The sequence below is a fragment of the Ciona intestinalis genome, unplaced genomic scaffold (assembly GCF_000224145.3).
Source record: "Ciona intestinalis unplaced genomic scaffold, KH HT000184.2, whole genome shotgun sequence".
NCBI lineage: Eukaryota > Metazoa > Chordata > Ascidiacea > Phlebobranchia > Cionidae > Ciona > Ciona intestinalis.
The window spans coordinates 569,160-589,466 of NW_004190506.2; the positions used below are offsets into that span (position 1 = coordinate 569,160).

General features: G+C 35.7%; 5 protein-coding genes across 11 annotated transcripts in view; 2 read left to right on the forward strand and 3 right to left on the reverse strand.

The window, feature by feature from the left end:
- Window positions 1-3,380, reverse strand: part of LOC100185128 (signal peptide peptidase-like 3) — a gene marked incomplete in the record, with an annotated part of 7,287 nt that extends 3,907 nt beyond the window's left edge. The window contains 5 exon segments of the mRNA XM_009863613.3: window positions 1-77; window positions 1,231-1,295; window positions 2,019-2,096; window positions 2,986-3,222; window positions 3,363-3,380. Coding sequence (XP_009861915.1) covers window positions 1-77; window positions 1,231-1,295; window positions 2,019-2,096; window positions 2,986-3,179 — 414 coding nt within the window.
- Window positions 3,381-4,053: 673 nt separating this feature from the next.
- LOC100176488 (T-complex protein 1 subunit delta) lies at window positions 4,054-6,915 on the reverse strand. 2 transcript variants are annotated; one of them, XM_002130932.5, is made up of 5 exons: window positions 6,875-6,915; window positions 6,052-6,648; window positions 5,345-5,896; window positions 4,842-5,072; window positions 4,227-4,602 (listed from the first exon to the last, which is right to left on the reverse strand). In XM_002130932.5, exons 2-5 carry the CDS (start codon window positions 6,607-6,609, stop codon window positions 4,333-4,335), a joined length of 1,611 nt encoding a protein of 536 aa, XP_002130968.1. In that variant the 5' UTR covers window positions 6,610-6,648; window positions 6,875-6,915; the 3' UTR covers window positions 4,227-4,332. The 2 variants fall into 2 exon arrangements, with proteins under 2 accessions (XP_009861916.1, XP_002130968.1); XM_009863614.3 differs by lacking the exon at window positions 6,875-6,915 and having other exon boundaries at window positions 4,054-4,602; window positions 6,052-6,649.
- A 433-nt stretch (window positions 6,916-7,348) lies between these two features.
- On the forward strand, window positions 7,349-12,488 carry LOC101242468 (alpha-(1,6)-fucosyltransferase-like). 2 transcript variants are annotated; one of them, XM_004227300.4, is made up of 9 exons: window positions 7,349-7,582; window positions 7,648-7,715; window positions 7,945-8,134; window positions 8,687-8,795; window positions 8,919-9,189; window positions 9,679-9,931; window positions 10,391-10,591; window positions 11,095-11,248; window positions 11,588-12,488. In XM_004227300.4, the coding sequence occupies exons 1-9, from the start codon at window positions 7,467-7,469 to the stop codon at window positions 11,966-11,968; spliced, it is 1,743 nt and encodes a 580-aa protein (XP_004227348.3). In that variant the 5' UTR covers window positions 7,349-7,466; the 3' UTR covers window positions 11,969-12,488. The 2 variants fall into 2 exon arrangements, with proteins under 2 accessions (XP_004227348.3, XP_018671935.1); XM_018816390.2 differs by having other exon boundaries at window positions 7,349-7,573.
- An 869-nt stretch (window positions 12,489-13,357) lies between these two features.
- On the forward strand, window positions 13,358-17,148 carry LOC100186712 (cysteine-rich with EGF-like domain protein 2-A). Of its 5 annotated transcripts, none has more exons than XM_009863617.3 (10): window positions 13,358-13,585; window positions 13,865-14,055; window positions 14,143-14,198; window positions 14,361-14,402; window positions 14,513-14,565; window positions 14,637-14,763; window positions 15,047-15,238; window positions 15,488-15,586; window positions 15,873-16,064; window positions 16,755-17,148. In XM_009863617.3, the coding sequence occupies exons 1-10, from the start codon at window positions 13,478-13,480 to the stop codon at window positions 16,805-16,807; spliced, it is 1,113 nt and encodes a 370-aa protein (XP_009861919.1). In that variant the 5' UTR covers window positions 13,358-13,477; the 3' UTR covers window positions 16,808-17,148. The 5 variants fall into 5 exon arrangements, with proteins under 5 accessions (XP_009861919.1, XP_009861918.2, XP_026695092.1 ...); XM_009863616.3 differs by having other exon boundaries at window positions 14,361-14,399; XM_026839291.1 differs by lacking the exon at window positions 15,488-15,586.
- On the reverse strand, window positions 17,149-20,171 carry LOC104266714. Its single transcript, XM_009863620.3, has 6 exons — window positions 20,034-20,171; window positions 19,732-19,877; window positions 19,037-19,247; window positions 18,685-18,810; window positions 18,466-18,608; window positions 17,149-17,974 (listed from the first exon to the last, which is right to left on the reverse strand). The coding sequence occupies exons 1-6, from the start codon at window positions 20,082-20,084 to the stop codon at window positions 17,599-17,601; spliced, it is 1,053 nt and encodes a 350-aa protein (XP_009861922.1). The 5' UTR covers window positions 20,085-20,171; the 3' UTR covers window positions 17,149-17,598.
- Between the last annotated feature and the right edge of the window lie 136 nt (window positions 20,172-20,307).

Sequence of the window (20,307 nt, forward strand, 5' to 3'; positions counted from 1 at the left end):
AAACATAATGAGAAGTGAAACAGATGCACCAATGGGAAGGCAGATTGCTTGTGTTGTATCAATGGTTTGAAACGTTGCTGTAAACAAATACACAAGTGAAGTTACACATTGGTAAATATGTATATGGCGAAACATTGCTGTAAATAAATACACAACTGAAGTCATAGATAAATATTCATAAATGTTAAAACATGGCTGCAAATAAAAACACAAGTTACACATAAGTAAATATGTATGAAGTATGACAGCTGACATATGGATGTTGCATAGTCATGAGCAGTTGTTATGCTCCACACAAGTGCGTATTACCTTGGAGACCTTTGTGACCTCACAACTATTCATACAACAGATGTTATATGAAACAAGTGACATTTGAATTTCTTAACAACCCCAACGTTCATAAACTATGACATAACACTATAACAGTACCATGTTTTATGACATCATAGTAATGAAGACCCGTGCTTATGCAGAAGGAGTACTTGATTTTCATTTTTGACACTTACATAAGAGTAACTTAGAATAATACAAGTTGTATTATACAAATTCGCAAAGCAATGGTTTTGTTTAATCTATACTTGGCAGTGAGCAAGGTGATAAATAATGAATAAAATCAGCAACTTATACATAATTAATATATGTGGCAGGTGAATGATTATAAACAACATTTAATGAAAAAGAAAATCAGCAAACTAATCAAATATTAGTTTTTGATTACACAAATAGGGACAAAACAAACTTTTAAAGAATTTTACATTTTTTTGTATATGGGCAATACGCCTATATTTTAAAATACACAATGGGAGAAACAAAACAGATTTTCCCCGATACAATTAGTTTGAACTTGTGTTGTAAACCAAAATAGAAAGACAGCAAAAATATGAAGGACTGGTTAGTTTTTCTGTAGTAAGTTAGCCTGGGGACAAACTATGGCAGACAACATAGTTATGAGGATGGAGTGTCAACATCAATGCTATAACTTTAACTACTGCAATAAAAATTGATACTTTATAGTTTCTAAATGCGATTAATCTTTCCCAAATAGGAACAGGTGTTGTAAGGAATAAAAATGTATGTTGTATGAATTATTTTGTATTTCAAGACATTTCTCACAAATGAACAAACCGATTGGGAATCGATAACACGATTTAAACACAGCGTTGGGTTATTTCAAATACGCATAACATGCGCTTTGAAAAAATTTAAGCTAAAAACAAATGGTATACTTACAATTTTCACTATTTAGAATATCACTTTTTTCACGTGCACTTTGTTCATGCTCCATATTTAATGAACTGCGATGAAATTTAAACAATATAAGTTAAATAAAACTGACATGTCTCAAAGGAACAGAGGAAATAGGTATCAAGTTAAGACAGATTGATGACAAGCAAACAATTAAATGGGTAAAATGAGAACTAAATGAGGATAAATGCAGCCTTTCCTGTCTGCAGTAGGGTATGTGAACATATGATACACATTTGGATCAGGTAGTAATGTATTATATCCCAGGGGGAATAATCGTGTGTTTATATATAAGACAATAAACACTGTTAATGTCATCGTAGGAGACTGGAAAACTGTAATTAATGCAATATTAACACACCAACCATATACAATAACATGGAATATTCTATGGATATATATATGTACCACTGTACCAGTATATAGAAATATAATGTTCTGTGTGTGAAAAACATTATATTTCTATATTTCCATAAAATGTTTTACACACAAAACATACACATATTAAAGCTTTGACATTGGTAATCACTAATTATAATAAATGAGATATGGTACATTCTAATGGTAAGATTTACTACAATGGTTGTAGAAAGTAGAAACAAAAGTAATGCAAGACAATCAGCAACATAAAAATAAAATGCATTATTTTACCAATTTCTCATTACATAATCCTTCCCATACAGATACAATCATTCCCCAATACTGATTCAGATTTATATAAGGCAGAATATGACTCCTATTCTAAGAATATTTATTAGAAAATAGAACTTTACCGGAAACTGCCATACACGATGAGTAATATGGCGATCACAAAAGTTGAGATTCTTGAAGAATCCATGAAGGAAAAAAACCTGAAACAAGAAATTTTTATTAGGTGTATATATGTTTGTCTGTGGTTATTATCATCAGACTACATTTCACATAGAGATGTGAAAACTGCAAAGCTTTATTATAATAATGGCCATGCCATATGCCTATTATAAGGTAGCTATACTTTATATGAAAGTTTTCAGATTATTTTTAAAAACAATTATTTATATATTTGAAAAAATAAATTTAGGAAAAACACTATAACACAATTTAATAAAATAAAGGAGCGGTATTCATACGTAATAAAGTAAAACACTAACATTATAGCAGAAACCATCACAAATGATTGCAAAGCGTTAATAAATGAAGTCATGGTATGCTTTCTGATATAAAACAACTAAGCAGATTTAAGTTACATATACAACAGAAACAGGCTTTTATGTATATATATATATAATGATAGTTGATACTGCCCTGCTCTACTTTAATATACTGAACATATAACACACAAAACATTTATAATCATAACATTTCAAATCATATTAATAGTGAATCACTTTTCACTAGCTGAATAAGCAATGAACATTTGCACAATGTGTTGACAAAACAGTGGAGAGAAGCAATGATCAACGACATTAATAGATGAATAATTTTGGTTTTGACTTTTTTTAGAATTTATTTTTAAAATGTGGCATAGGTGGACTGAAGTGTTTGTATCTATAGTTAATATTCAAAAAAATGCAAAATGGTTAAAAATACAGAGTAAAAGAAATTTACTACAGAATGATAATGAATCTATATAAGAAAAAAAGCCACGAATAGCTTATTGGGTTAAAGGGGTGGCCACATATTGTCTAACATTGGCAATGCAGTATTAGGCTGCAATGCAATAGAATACATGAAAATACAGCAATGCTTTAAAGAATATACCATTGGTAATTTCCACGTGGAAATGAGACCGCGATGGGAATTTCCTTTACCACATTTGCGCTATCTTGTTGAATGATACTTTGCTGCACAATGTTGCCCTGGATCTCTGGGACTCTTCCAATGTCAGAGTTAGAAATAACGGCGTCCTGTGCGACTACAATTTGCAGCAAGCAAAATGCAACTAGAAATTTCATGATCGAAATATTACACCAACATCAAGCCTCCTGTACCAACTATCTGCAGAAATAGTAATAAACATACTTATATATGTAGGAACCTTGAAAAATCATTGCAAATATCATGATAATAAAGTCTACAACACAACTATACGGTAAAATAACAGTATACGCTTACACATTTAAAAAGAAAAAACCCACAAAACGAAAGAACTGCAGTTAAGATAACACTTTACCACCCGCGCAACGGTAGTAAATGTGACACCACGTTTATTTCGCGACTCTTTTAGCGAGTACTTCCTTTCCGGTTCTTTGTTTTGAAGCAGCTCCGTCAGTTTGGGGGCGGTTACCACACAACTGTGGGGAGAATTTTTTGTTTTGGACAAGGTATTTTACATATTTAGTACCGCCATTTTCGCTCCATCATATTAATGAGTGTCCGTTAAAATCGTTTTAGCGTTAGTTAGAAGCGCAGTAACGAACGTATTTAATATTTTTGCGAATAATATTAACAAATTTTCTCGACAATATCGCTTTTATCTCACACTGTCGGGTAATACATGTTATGTATTATTGGTAACTATTTTGCACTCTTAAGATCAGGAAAAGGTATTCAACAACATCACCCACCCCCCATAGAGGTTCTAGTTTAAAATGAGTAACAATTAACTGCCTACCTGCCTCCATTTCCCAATCCGCAGCATAGAACACTTGGTGCTAGTATAGAATCCTTTCACTACGTTATCTGCTACCCACTAAACCTGAACCTAGTGATTCCTAACTACCATGGCCAACACTTCCCATTAGCCAAATCTTTAACGTACCGACAGATTCTTCAGTAATACCCAATTTCCCAATTATAGCCACCAAACTTCAACAGAGTCACACATTCCACAAGAACGCTATAATACTAGAAGCCCTACCTCATACAAAAAATAAACAAATTCTAATAATACATGTGTGGGTTCAGACAATTGTGTTACATAAACAGAAAACAACAATGGGCTGTATTCGAATGTGAAATAATGCAATATATTACATTGTCCGGCTAAACAATTTTCCTTCTTTTTGCTTTTATATAAAGTTTTATTGAACTTGATTTACGTAACGACCAGTTCATGCTACAAAAAACAAACTTGGTTACTCCATGCTAATGCGACTGTTTCACTTTTCAATGGCCTCGTGTATTGACGATGTCATCAATCTTCAGGATGCTGCGGACCGTCTCCGTAGCAAGCTCTATGGCGCTGGTGGAGACCAGAAGAGGTTGGAGAACATTCTCCTGAGCCATGTCAGAGATTCCTCCTCTTCTTACATTGATTCCACATCCGCTGTCACCGTTAGCATGACGATTACGTAACTCAGTAACCGTAGCAATTGGGTTAAGACCAGCATTCTCAGACAGAGTGTAAGGGACAACCTCTAAAGCTTCAGCATAAGCCTGAAACATGATTAATATGTTCAGTACATTATATGAAATATCAATAAAAGATAGATTTGTCAGGAGTTAAAAAAAAAGGTAAAAACATAAATATATATATATAGATAAACAGTTTTATTACTGCCAAAGGCCTAAACGACAATTTTCGACACCATTTCCTTTCACGATTATTAATACTCTTCTGGAAGCAATAATTTGTTCTAAAACATATTTTTTAGGATAAATAAACTAATACTTACCTGGAAGCAATAAGCCTCCATCCCACTAAGTGTCTGTGCATATTGAAGCAGCTGCACAGCAAGTTCTGTCTCAGGTGCCCCACCTCCTGCAATGATAAACCTCTTCTTTACCAAACATCTGATGACGCATAGAGCATCATGGATTGAACGTTCAGCTTCATGAAGAACAAGTTTGTTTGACCCACGAACAAGAATTGAAACTGTGTTACTGGCGGCACTGCAACCAGTTACCTATAAACATACAAAAATATTAAGTTTTTAAAATCACCATGCAACTAATGAATAAACTTTGCCCAAAGCCTTTATGTGATTTTGTCTGAAGGTCATAAATCTATAAGTTTATTTGGGTGTAAACTTTAATTGACATTATTTTAACTAAAGTTGCCCGAAACAGGTTTTGTTTGAGTTCAGTTCTTTCTAAAAACTGGCTAACATGTGTTCCGAGAGTTGGTGGATATAAAAATGTATGCCATTGGTTTGAGTAAATAAAAGCAATGACAAACCTTCACAATTCTTCCAGTTCCAACATTGACTTCTTCAACCAACTCAGCTGAAGCCAACATCTCAGATGTGAAGTGATCAATACTTGCAATAGGTTTGCAGCCGGTGCTCTTACACACAAACTCAATATCTTCCCTCTCTACATCTTTCACTACAAGAATCTTCATCTTGTTAAGAAAATGAAGAGCAAGATCACTGAGAGCATCACGGAGGATCGATTTCTGGATGAACAGAACATTGCATCCAGCCTTCTTGATCTGCTTTACCAGATTGAGAGTATACTGCCGTTCTTCACGAAGAACGCGATCCATTTGAGTGTAATCAGACAAAATAACTTGATTCTCCATATCTGTCTTGGGGGGAGATAGACAGAATTGAATGAGTCCAATTTTAGCTTTCTCCACGCGACGAAGTCCGCCTCCAGCTCCGGATGCGGTCTTCTGACTCAAGATCAGTCCATCAATCATTTCTGTGTCTTCCACAGTACCACCTAGCTTTGGAATCACACGAATATTGCGAAGATCAACGTTGTTTGGGTTTGAAGAATCAACAACCTGAAAGAAATAAAAATAAATCAATAACCTGAAAGAAACAAAAATAAATCAATAACCTGAAAAAAAAACAATATTTAAATTTAAATATATATATATATATATTATATATATAAAAAATTAACTAAAACTGTAGTTTATTAGTATTAAGTGTTTACCTTCAGCACTGCATCAACAGACATTGGTCCCAGAATGCCAGCATACTGTGAAACAACCTTTGAATTCAAAGAAGTGTTTGCACTTGTTAGCAAAAGAGATCTGTCACTAAGCTCTATTGGCTTTGCCATGTTGGTTAAAACTTCTACAGCTTTTGCTGAACATTTCTGAAATGCGTCTGAAATGACAGTGGGGTGGATACCTCTGCCAAGAAGTTTCGATGCCGCATTTAAAAGACTTCCAGCAATAACGACAACTGAAGTTGTGCCATCTCCTGCTTCTACATCCTGGGCTTTAGACAATTCAACCAACATTCTGGCGGCTGGGTGAAGCACTTTCATCTGCTTGAGAATAGTAGCTCCATCATTAGTAATTGTAACATCACCCTTTTCGTCCTGGATCATTTTATCCATGCCTTTTGGTCCCAAACTGGTTCTAACAGAGTCAGCAACGGCTTTAGCAGCTTGAATATTGCTCTCACGGATCTGAGTCGGCTTTTCCTTGTCTTGGAACTGAGCCTTCTTGCCGGTGGGCCGTCTGGCCATTTTCATAGGTGCCATTTTTGCAGCAAGCTAATTTAAATAAACTAAATACAAAAACTAAAAAAAACACCAATTAAAATAAAAACCCACGGTACCTGACCGGCGCACTTTGAGCAGTATTATAACAAAGTTTTGTCTTAAACACAAACACAATATAATCAAATACTAAGAAAATTTGATGCGGTTTTGGGCAAAAAAATAATACAAATGATACCCATGCTTACAAACAATAACATTTCCACAGAAAACTTCAACAACCAACACCTTGCACTGCAAAACTTACCCTCTCAATCTTAGAAATTTAAACTCATGCTTCCAGAACGATCCATGCTAGAATTTTCACGGTTCAACAACTTTAACCGAACCGTTGTTTTAATTGAAATCAAAGTTTTTCACGACTTTATTCGGGGAGTACGTAAAATCCCAAATCTTTGTAGAATGTTTCTTTCTGCGTTCCATGAGCTTATTTATCAGCTCTAAATTAAAGCATTTCGAAGATACATATTGCATACGCCGTTTTATATTGTTGTTGCGGGTCCGGCGTGTGTTGGTATAAAATGTTGAGTAAATTTGCAATAAGCCTAAAGTATTTAGCGCAAACTTTACGTACTTTTGCTTTTATGTTGATGAAAAAATCTTTAAATAAATATCGGAAGCAACAGCTTGGAATCTTGCCGATTGCAAACGTGGTTGGTTGCCATATGTTCCGGGATGGGATGTAAGCGGGAAACCTAGCACATTAGGATGGCTTCCTGCAAGCCTATAGGCCTACTATACAGCCTTGTAACGAAATTCGCTTTTAGAGTAACAGCATCACTACAGGGATCCGTTTCTAAATAGATTAAACTTTCGTAGTGAAATCCATAAGCAAACCGATGGCAAAAGAAAAAGTTAAGAGGCGAATAAGCGACAGGTTGTTGATCACATATTGTGTGACTGGTACGGTGACCTTCTGTATTTTGACGTGGATGCTAGCGCAAAGGTTTGCAAAGTACTGTACGCATATATGCGTTAGATCTGTAATTAATTTAAAAATAATGTTTAATTTTGTTTTAGAGTATCAGAGCCAAAATCATGTGTCGTACAACACGTGGATAATGATCAAAACGAACAAAAAGATACAGGCGAGAGATTAAAACTACATTTTATATTGTATTAATTTGCTCAAATAGAATCATTTTTGGTCTTGTGTAACATAGATTGTTTCGCTAATATCACGTCAACGACGAAGCAAATGATTAAAAGCTTAAACTCATAGGCTCATAACTGCCTGTAAGTCGTATTTAGGTCTCATTGATTATTTGTCTACTTCTACTTGCGTTTAGCTTTAACTTATAATAAATAAATTTATAGAAACGAGTACATCACCGGACTTTGAAGTTACCGAAGAAATGAGAAACCGGGTATTACTGTTGAGGAGAATTAAGAATCAAATCACAGAAATGTGGAGAGCAACTTTACATGGCTTGAACGGTCTGAAAGACGATGAAGATATCACTGATCGTGTACAGGAAACATTAAAGCAATTAAAGCTAAGACACCAGTAAGTTGGTATCGTAATCACATGCACCCCATTGAAGGCGTAATACTGTAATTGAAACCGATCATATGCTTCATACGTTATATGAACAACAAGTCAATATACAATTGAATATAGTGCTGGTATAGTATGTTAATGCATTAATTTACGCTGCGTATTTTGATGGCTAAGAATGTCTATAATCCAGTGGCGTATAATGTATAGTAGGGTGGGGAAGATGGGACACCTTTTCAATCTATTTTTCCCTCTAATTTGGTAGTAAACAAACATTTAACGATTTTTTGTAAAACTTTATCCTCACGGCTCCCATAGACCGTCGTTAACTGTTTAAAACACGATCAGGATATTTAGTTATTATGTGTCAAAGGTGTCCCATCTTCCCCCACTCTACTATATAGCTATTCTTCTCAACCAAACTTAAGTTTGCGAACGTTTCTTTAAACCGACCTCCTGTGCATTACTAATTAATCTTCACAGTTTATATTCGTCCCAACCAACTAAAAGGTTGCCAACAGTTCTCTAACCAACATATAAATAACTGTTTTCTGTCCACAGTTCCCTCATGATTGACGCGGAAGACTTGGTTGCTTTTGATCGACCGTGGCAGGAAAAAGTTGCTAAAGAAACGGAAAAGGAATTAATTACCAAAATAGTCGACTTGCAGGTAGACTAAATGTATACGGGTGTTTAACGAATCGAGACCTCATATGCCATATGCTATTGAACAGCACCACTGAACGGGAATAAAAACATACACCCGGAGTAAAAACTTTTATATTTTGCGCAGTATCCGAAAAATTGCGACGAAGCACCGCAATTCTATGTCCCACTTACCGAGTGCGGGTATGGTTGTGCCTTCCGCCACCTAGCGGGGTGTTTGGAGCAAAGTATGGTCAATAATTTGACACTGGTCGCTGGATTTTCGAACTCCATTTATTCCACCGATATAAAAGAAGGAGAGTTCCCAATAGAAGAAACAAGTTCATGTCCCCCGCCAACTAACCTGAAAGGATGGACGGAAGTCTTGTGTCAATTAACACAATGCGCACCGCGAAATGGTATAAACTCTTGTTTTATTGCTTATAAATTCGTGTGGTTATGGTACTGTAGCAGAAATGGTATTTCAGTTAAACATATTTAATCTATATACAACGCAAGGGTGCATGAAAGTAACTTATTTATCCTGGTTCCACGGCGTCTTTATAACACGCGTGTTTTGTTTTATTTACTTCGGGCAATTTGTCTGATGGGTTATATATACAAGCGCCCTATAGCCATTATGCCGGACTGTACATATAGTAGGGTGGGAAAAGATGGGACACCTTTCATTCCATTTTCGCATCTCATTTGGTAGTAAACAAAACATTTTCAAAGAACTTTAAAACCGCATTCACACGATTCCCATAGACTGTTGTTAATTGTTTAAAACACGATCAGGATATGAAGATATTGTGTGCTAAAGGTGTCCCATCTTTCCCCACGCTACTTATATGAAGGCATGTATTGGTTGCTTGTTTAACCGGTAAACAACAGCTTACCTTGCGCAGAGAATTTGTCCCGCAACATAACTGAGCACAAGAAAGTTTTCATGAAGATTGAATTTATTCCAACGGCTGTGGGTTTCAAACCTCCAGGTGTAACCGATGAGTATTGGTCGCGTGTAGCAAGTTTCCATGGCAACCCAAAGGCGTGGTGGACCGGCCAGTTGCTCAAGTATCTGCAAATGCCAACTGAAGGAATGAAAAATGAAATAAACGAAGCACTCGCCACACGTGTCGATTTTACGAAGCCGATTGTCGGGTAGGTTAATCAATTTGGTAATATATTCGTAACATTATCGTTCGGGCCAATGGTTCATTAGTCTATCAGTGATGTTCCAGGCATTGTTGTTCGTAACCCCACACTTCCTGAGTTATGATACATTTAACCGAACTGCGGTCCGTGTATCAATAGACCAACAAAGTTCACATCAAAAAAGCAACGGGTCAATACTATTTACACTAATATGTATATAAGGGAGGAGACGATGGCAAACCTTTTTATTCTATTTTCCCGTCCCATTTGATAGTAAACAAAGAACATTCAAGAATTGTAAAACTGCATCCTCACGACTCCCATAGACTGTTGTTAATTGTTTAAAACACGATCAGGGTATTTGGATGTTGTCCTATATCTTCTCCCATATAGTACTATACAATATACCTACTTGGAAATGGTGATGGCCAAATATGCTAACGGTATATTGCATTAAACCATCAGAGTCCACGTACGACGAACTGACAAGATCTATCTACCTGGCGAAGATAGTGAAGTGCACACACTAGCAGAATACATGCAACACGTCGCTGACTGGTACGACAAATACGAGATGCGACTGGAGAAGGAAAACAGAGTTGAAACGGTGGAAAGGAGAGTTTTCTTGGCTACAGATGATCCAGAAGTCTGGAAAGAAACAGCCGGGTAACTTTAAAAAAACAACTTTCATTTAAAAGATTATATACAGTACTGTGGGGGAAGATGGGACACCCTTAGCACATAATATCCAAAAATCCCGATCGTGTTTTAAACAATTAACAACGGTCTGTGGGAGTCTTGAGGATACGGTTTTATAATTATTTGAATGTTCTTTGTTTACAAGCAAATAGGACGAGAAAATGGAATAAAAAGGTGTCTCATCTTCTCCCACCCTACTATATAAGCAAATGCTATAGTTATGTTATTCACCTTAGTTATATTGGACACCTTTTCATTTGATTTTCTCGTTTCATTTGGTGGTAATCAAAAAGCATACAAAGAATTATAAAACCTCATTCTCTCGACGCCCGTAGTCAGTTGTTATTTAAAAAAAACACGTTTAGGGTATTTGAGTACCATGTGCTAAAGGCCTCCTGTCTTTCTCACCCTACTATATACCACCAAAGCCGGTGCAATAATTGAAACCAATGTGTATTCCTATCGTAAAGGTATCCGGGTTATACATTTATCGGAAACAGAAAATTTTCGGAAACGGCGGTTGATTTGGAAAAGCGTGAGACTTTGGAGGGACTGAAACAAGTTATAATTGATACAGCGTTGTTATCGAAATGTGATTTTATTGTCGGAACACTTTCATCTTCGGTGAGTGCGCTTTTATTTAACAGATTCTATAATCGTTAATATACAAAAAAAGGAACACTAAAAAAGCCACAAAAACAATATGCTGGAGTTGCTGTTGTTTTATCATAAAATCTCTGAATCACGGTGTAGTTTTCATCGGTGCCAAATGCGGTTTTAGGGTGTAACGATGGCTCCTATTATGGAATAAAACCTGTACTTCTGTTTTATATACATGGAAGAATTGAACGCCCGTTGTTATGCTCTTGCTTCCCGCCTCTTTACCGTTGAAAACTGTTTTGATCATGGTTACCGTAACCGAAGAAACAAAAAAAAATCATTTATCAAATTTATACAACGCAGGTGACATCTGCAGCGTACGAACTGCGACAGGCCGAGCATCTGGATGCCTCTGATGACGTTGCATCGCTCGATTATAGCTACGGTGCAGTTGATTACCCAAACAGGATTCAAGTGGCAATCTATCCACACACAGCAAATGCCACGACCCACGAAATCGAGCTAAAAATCGGGGATATAATTTACACTGACACAAACCTATGGAATGGCTATTTTCGAGGGAGAACCAGGCGTACGGGTGAAGTCGGGATGTACCCAACTTATAAAGTGAAAGACAGTACGGTGTATTATTCTGATATTGATAAAGAGATTATGAATATTTATCGCTTCGATGAAGCAGAGGACGATGATGGGAACCGATTTCAACAAATTTTAAAATTCTAATGAAAACAATATTGTATTTATCGTTGCCTTTAGGATACTAATGCCGGCTATTAGAAATGGTCACGTTTTTGTTTCTATGCACGTAGAAATGGATCACACCTTGTGTATACAAGTATACTCTTATAATGGGATTTACTTTAAAAGTGCTTGGTGAAACACATTTTGCATTTTTGGACAATATACTTTTGTCTGGTTAACGAATACAACTAAGCTTATACGCCGAACGTAAACATGGTTTATTCCCACGTTAAGAGTGAATGCTTCAAAACAGCAGTATAAATCCCTCAAACAGGAGGTTTTAATTAAAACATATAGACGTTTTGTCCTGATTTACGTATTTGGTACAATGATGAGACGCGCAGGGGTATCGATCCAGTCGGAATGAGGGCTGGACGTGTAGATACATTCACGATTCGTATCTGCACGGTACAACGCGCTTCTGAGTACACTACATTTGGACGATCTTCATTTATGCGTATTGGATTAAACCATAGGGTTAGCGGGCATATAGTGCACGGTTTAAAGTGAGCTTGTTACAAAATATCTATTGGCAGCAAAATTAAACAAAATATTACTAATCAAAACTGGTTTATTTTAAGGAAAGAGAAGTACATTTTCTACAACTGATAGCCCAAAGTAAAACGCATGATATGTTCTTTTAACGTAGCCTATTCATGTGAAATGTATCTTTTCGTATTGTTAGTTAAGGTTAAGATCGCAAGGTAAATTTCTTTCGGCGTTGTTGTTACTTGGACGAGAACGAGCAAACGGTTTGGTTTAGGCGGCAAAGGATTTAACCGGAGCAATTTCACAACTCAGAAGTTATCAATCCTTGCGAAATAGCCCTCACAAAATATTATCGATTCCCTAAGAGCCACGTTGCTGGTATTAATTTTTGAGTACCAGCCGCTAACACTTGAATAATTGATATTATAGCTTTACATATGGCAGCCGCGTTGCAACGTAGTAGCTCTAACAAACCACTTGACTCTAGTAATGTGCTTCAACAGCTGGATTTGTCGAGTTCTGATTGGTTAAAAAATAGGACACGCGGACTGTATTTGCCGGTATATATGGTGACGTCAAAAAATCAATATATCCACGCGAAAAAATCACTAGAACGCTATTTTGTCCGCAATTTATAATTTGAAACAATCTACACTGATATATAGCCGCTAACATTAGCAAAAGTAAATCAGAGTGAGATTACTTACTTACCGGTTACTTGAGCAGCGCATAAAAACAGAAGCTTACGTAAGCAGCCTGAACAATAAACTGTTCTACAATAAGACGTAACATAGCTACATAAACTTAACTTTTTTCTTAATAGAACTACAGTATTTTGTCTGAAATTTAACATTAAAAAATAATCTTATGTTTGCTGTGAATTCTCCGTTTTCTAGGTTAAGGTGACAGTGTAGATAGAGTCTTTATAACGTTGTGGTGTACAGTGGTGCAAAAGACCTTTTGGTGAATCATTTTATCAGTATTTTTACCTCAAGTGCGAACATGGGTGTTCTCTGTTACACATTTCTTGCCATTACTCTACTATTTTCATTCACAAATGCGGCAACTGACTGCGAAGTCTGTGAAAAACTTGCTGTTGCTTTTATGAAGGTAACAATTTTAGTAAAATATAATACTTTGCTATAGAACCCTTCCCTTCGATATTTAAAAAACATGATCTTCGCTATCATTTTCCAAGAGATAAATAAAAATTATGTTTTGTTGACTATGAAAGTCTGGATGAATAATTAACAAAAACCCTTCTTATGCAACAAAATTTTAGTATCATCTACTTTATACAACATTTAAGTTAAGAAATGGTAAAAATCAAACATTTTTTTGGTTTAGGAAAATTATCAGTTTACCAAATACATTTCATTATTTTCACAGGGATTGGAAAACACTGAAGGGAAAAATTTTGAGGGTGGAGACGTCGATTGGGAAGAAAAGAACCTTAAATATAAAACAAGCGAAACTCGACTTATAGAAATCTTGGAAAAAGTTTGCGAAAAGTCTGATTTTAAGTGTAACAAGCTATTAGAAGAACAAGAAGAAGCAATTGAAACGTGGTATAAGAAATTGTAAGTGTGAATATTTTATGATTACATATACTATGTTACCACTGATTTGGTTGGGCGTATTATTAAACTGTATATTTTGTTCCACAGCCGTGAAAATGAAGATAAACCACTGAGAACTTACCTTTGTATCACTACTGTTAATGGTAAGTTGCATGTCACGAAACTTTGCAGTTTTGACCGAAATTTTATGCTCTTTCGTATGTATTTTGATATGAAATGTTAAATTCTATGTCATGCAATATTTGAATTTCTGTGTTTTTTATGTATTTCAATTTTCAATATTTTGACAATTACCCTTTTTCTAGCATGCTGCCCAGAGAACAAATTTGGAGACAAGTGTGAAGGTGGTATGTAATATAGTCATTATATTTTGAGTTCTAATTTGCGTACCAGTTTTATATTTGAAAGTTACTGTGTGGATTTATAGTAAAATTGTAACCAGTGTATTTTTCTGCAGAATGCCCAAAAGGAAATTCCGATGAAATTTGCTTTGGAAGAGGAAAATGTGAAGTGAGTGGCAATTGGAAAGTTTATAACCTTTCACAGTGAACCATAAAACATGTTGTTTGTTTTTATTACAGGGCGCTGGAGACAGAGAAGGTTCTGGAAAGTGTGTCTGTGACTCAGAATACACTGGTGATGTCTGCGACAAATGTGCTGATCATCATTTTGAAATTCACTCAAATGATACTTACATTCTTTGTAAAAGTAAGTACAGTGTATATTTGCAGCATAGGAATAATATAACAACATACAAGTACTGTACTACATAAAATCTTTACTGCAATGTTGTTGTTATATTTTAATTGTTTACATGGCTTCCATCACCATTGTTGGCATATGTCTCCTTTGACAAGATACTTAAACAGTTATAACAGTTATTGGTCAATCCAGTGGTTCATACTAAAAAATAAAACAGATCGCTTGTGTTAACGACTGTCATTGCTCCTACACATGCACGGTTAAACAAGTTACATTTATTTTTATAAAGGTTGCCACCCGTCATGCGATACATGTACTGGGGAAAATGCAACCGAATGTATTGCTTGCCGTGATGGGTTCAAAGAAGAAGAGGTTGATGGTGTGAAGCGATGTGTTGATATCAACGAATGTGTGGAACAACAAAACTTATGTGGTGATGGAGAATATTGCGCAAACACCGCTGGTTCTTATAAATGTGAAGGTAGGATATGTTTTAACGATTTTTTGTTGTATTATGCATTTTTTGTCATCGCTGTTGTGTGTTTGGTTGATGTTGTTATTTCAAAGTTGATCGTTGTGAGCGTCCAGTGCTTCTAAACTACTGCAAACGTAACTGTGTTTATGCATGTACATCATATACCTCATATTGTTCAATACAATACATGTTAAATTATTTTACCTTGCTTCTGCTTGAACCGAAACGTCAAAATATGTTAAATGTTTTCCTCAGTTTGTAGTAAAGTTTGCGACAAGTGTTTTGGTCCATCTCACAGACATTGCTACTCTTGCAAGCCCGGATCTATCATGAGAATGCCCTATATGTGTCAAGGTTAAACCAGTAGTAGCATCGCTTACATTGTACGATGCAGTATTGCTCTCACAGCAGTAGAAGAATAGCTTTTTTAAAGAAATGTAGAAATTTGGGAATGAGTAAGGATTTAAATGTGGTGTGCATTCAAGTGATGCATGTCCTTGTAAAAAAGTCTAATATAAATACCTGAAAAAGAACCATGTAGTTTGAACGTTTACCAAGTCCATTTTCATTGTTTGCTTTGTATTTATGTTCACTAAAAGTGTTTAATTTCAAAAGTCTAAGGGAGTGTGTCTAACTTTAGACATTGACGAATGCTCGAGTGGGGCAGTGTGCCTTGGAATGTACGAGGTGTGCGTCAACACACCTGGCCATTACAAATGTGAATGTGCTCGATTCTTCCGTCGTGACCCTGTCTCCAACCAATGCCAACCAGATCCAGCTATCTACTCCCGATATGTCCCTAAACGTAACGAGAACGAAGAGAACAAAGATGGTGAGAAGTCAAGTAGTGACGAAGAAAAGTTCAGTAGAAAGCCGGAAAAAAATGATGCTGGTCATGATGAAAATCATCATGATCGTAGTGATGTAGCTTCACATGATAATACAGATGATGAAGAAGACTTTGAACTTAGTTGGCAAGATATTCAGCAGCTATCAGTTGCGCTTATCATTTGCCTCATAGGAACAATGGCGGCAAGTGGCAACATTTGTTGGACATTGTTGTTTTTTCTAAGTATCTTGTTCTCTGGTATGTGGTGGGCTTCCGATAAAACTGATCGCATTGCAACCTCGCTTGCCAGATCTTACATGAAACATCAGGAGTTATAAACTCGCTCATCGTAAAATTCACTGTGTTTTTTTATTTTTTCACTAGCACTAATCATGTTAACATAGCCGCAGTAGTTTATAAAGCACTGGACTAATGCATAACTATTTTTCATATAATGTACCGATTTTTGTTGCTATTTCTGTTGTTTTGTAGCCATTAACAATATCTATTTCAATTTATTTTAATGTTACCTTGATTTTGTTTACCATATTCATATAAATGCACTGCACCTACATAAACATTTTTACATTGATTTACTGCACTGAACTCTAATATACACACAGTGTACAACTTGCTAATATACTATTTGATCGAATTACCTTTTGCAAAACCTTAAAACCTCTTTTAATCTAGCAAAACCTGAAGAGAAGGAAGAAGCAAAAGAAGAGAAAAAAGAGGAATTGTAGAAAGTGAAAGCGAACACAATATGAAGCAAGTAGTGGAAATAAGTTGACTGTTTTGCACCGATATCCAATGTTACATATACTATTTAATGCACTGTAGCAGAGTCTCTTCAGGCATGGTACATATTTATTTGCGGTCAAATTTTTGGCAGAGATTAAAACTAAAACATAAATCGAATTCACCTTTTTGGCTTCGCAGAAAATTCAGCTAAATCGTATCCAAATATTTCGCGTGTTTAGTTCTGCTAACTAGGTCAATATGTGCAATGGTCTTCTGTAGTTTAATTGCACCTGGTATAGGGTGGTGGTATATGAAGCTGTTCTCGTAAATAAAAAACTGCCGATTAATCAAGATTGGTTTATTGCACCATACAGCAAGTGGCATAAAATAAAAAAGAGCTACAATTAATTACGAGCATGCAGAGATAATGGTGTACCTTTCATTGTTTAAAAACATTTGCTTAAAATAAAAACAAGTACTTTAGTGGCTGTCACCGTAATTAAATCACAGCGTGCCAAGGTTGAATTTCATGCAAAAATATAATACACTGGGAAATACTTGAAACTGATGCGTCGTTGATTGAATTTTAAAAACCACTTGATTTGGTATATATGGCGGAAAGCAGGTCTGTAGTTCAGCACGATGCAAAACACTAAAAGCACAGGAATTCTTCATGATATGGCAATGTACCTCTTATAAGAGTCATATACAAATGCAGAAGCAAAGCAGAGATGTGTAAGCTACAGGGTTTTGTGTGTGTGTGTGAATACTTTCATCCATATACAAGGGAACATCACTGGTTTGTGGTGTTACTTGTACTCAACATATTCATAAACCTTTTGATCCTTGGTTTGTTACGATAAGTTCTCATAGCAGTTTTCACGGACGACACAATAGTAGCGTCTTCAACCCCGGTCTCAGATTTCGCGTCTGCTTCACATGACCTCGAACTTGACCCCAACGAGTTTGAACCTTCACCCTCATCGATGACCTTTGACCCTGCTTCTACTAACACTGGGAGACTCAAGCTTCGAGATGGGACAGAGTCCTCATCATTTTGCTCCTCATTTTCATCCTGCATCTTCTGAGCATCCATAGTCCACCGAAGTATGGTGTCCGGATCACCATAGCTACCCGAGCAAGATAAAACCACAGAATCTTCTTCTTTCCTGGAGAAATGTTCAGTTTAAGAGACAACCATCTTTTTGTACATATCTTTTTTTACTTATAAACACACAACAACTGACTACATTTAAATCAGCTTGACTATACAAGCCTTTTTCAGAAGATTACAAACCTTTTTCAGAAGATTACAACTCAGTACTGAAAACCCTGAACTGAATAAATATACCTGACACTGAAAACACTAACCCTTGATCCTAGTTAAAGGGCAAATACTTATGCTGCCAATTACTAACTGCCTGAGCCTGTCTCAAAAAGCAATATAGTAGAATAGGGGAAGATGGGACACCTTTAGCACAAAATATTTAAATATTCTGGTCAGTTTTTGAAACAACGGTCCATGAGAGTGAGGAGAATACAGTTTTATAATTCTTTAAATGTTCTTTGTTTACTACTAAATGCGACAAGAAAATAGAATGTAAAGTTGTCCCATCTCCCCACCCTACTATATGACTAAAACACAATATGTATATCATACCTGCTTTCAATTAAACATCGTATTGGTTTTGTAGCTGCATTAATTGTGTTTTGTAGATTAAACGTGATTTCAATTTCATGTGATGGTGGTGTATCACATGATAATGGATCATATGATTCATGATCAACTGGTGATAATACCTCCTGGGGAAATAGACAAGGGAAAAATGTAAATAGATTGCATACTGGCTAATATAATTGGCCTTAAAAAAAAAAATACCTGTTTTTGTAGTTGATATATTTTGATTTTACCGTTAGCTGTTCCCACCCATACCATGTCTTCATTAAGTAATAGCATGGATGTTACTCTACATGGACGCGGTGCACCAAGATCCCCCTCGTCTGGCTAAAAAATTGTTATTTTGGGGTTTTAAATAACAAATTTTTTTTAAATGCAATTTTAAAACAGCACAAACATTAAACAACTTTTGTAAAAAGGGGGAAAAAAAATCAAATTTTAAACTATTAGTTTAAACAAAAAAACAACTTTTAATAAGGTTTTGAAATAATTAAGTTTAAACAGAAAAACAATTAGGAATAAAATGTTAACAAACAGAAAACCTAATTCTTACCATCATAGGATATGTAGAAGCTAATTTACAATCTTTAGACACATCATACACCAGCACAGCAGGGCTGCTGAAGGAAATTGTGCTTCGTAGTTGTAGAACATGGGAACCACGAGTGGCAATCCAAACATGCTTGTTATCATTGGTTAATTTCATTAGTGATACATGCTCCAACTTTGAAGATATGAGAAAGAAACCATCAGTCTCATTTGTGCTGAAATTAAGTTTGTTGTCAGTTGTTGTTATATTCTGCGCATATGTATTAGAATAATAAAGTTTAAAAAATCATTACTTTGGGTTTAACACACATCGTCATAGGCCTAACATGAATATACAGAATATGTATGTATACCTACGAATGACATGATACCTTATGTTAATAGTCCAGGTAGACATAATAAAGAATAAAACAATATAAGGGATATGGTCCAAAAACTACCCTGATTTTAAATGTAGGCGCCTATGCACACTCTACTATATCAAAGAACGCTTTTCTGCAGTGCCCGTCAATTTTGACATTTTAGTACCAAAGCCAGTGGCTCAGCAAGACATAAAATAAAGGGGGGGGGGAGTTCAGCCTACAAATATGAGGGGGAGGGTTTAAATTACCAAAATAATGTTTTTAAAGAGGGGTGTGGCGGCTCTCCAAACCCCCTGGCTGCACCACTGACCAATACCATTCAATCCTTCCAACTTACCCTGCATTGATGATATAAATAGCAGGTCCAGATGCCACCCATACCACCTCTTGTTCAGGCAAGCAACATATACACGTGGTTGGTCGTTTGCTTAGTTCTAAACTATCAACCAACGATGGTTTAATGGAAAAACCACTTTCATCAACCTGTAGAGTTTAATGTCACACATTGATAAACGAAATAAAGAAACTAGATAAATTTTAGTGTATATAGGTATGCTACACTAAAAAAAATAAAATAAAAAAACCAACCGTTTTCTTTAAAAAGAATATTTTTAAAAGAAAAATATCTTACAGTTTCACCTTTAAAACATGTAGTTTTCCATCAGCAGTTCCCAGTGTATAACATTTCATTCATTGATGATATAGTAAGGACAGCTTCAGATAGTGACATGCTCCAACATATACAACTGTACACGTATAATATTTAAACTTTAACTTTCCATATATAATGATCATAGGTGTATTTGACAGGGACATACTTATGTTCAGCATATTAATACAAGTTTTTACTGAAGAAACACACATATAATATATGAGTTAAATGTACATATAGTAGGTTGGGTAAGATGGTTTA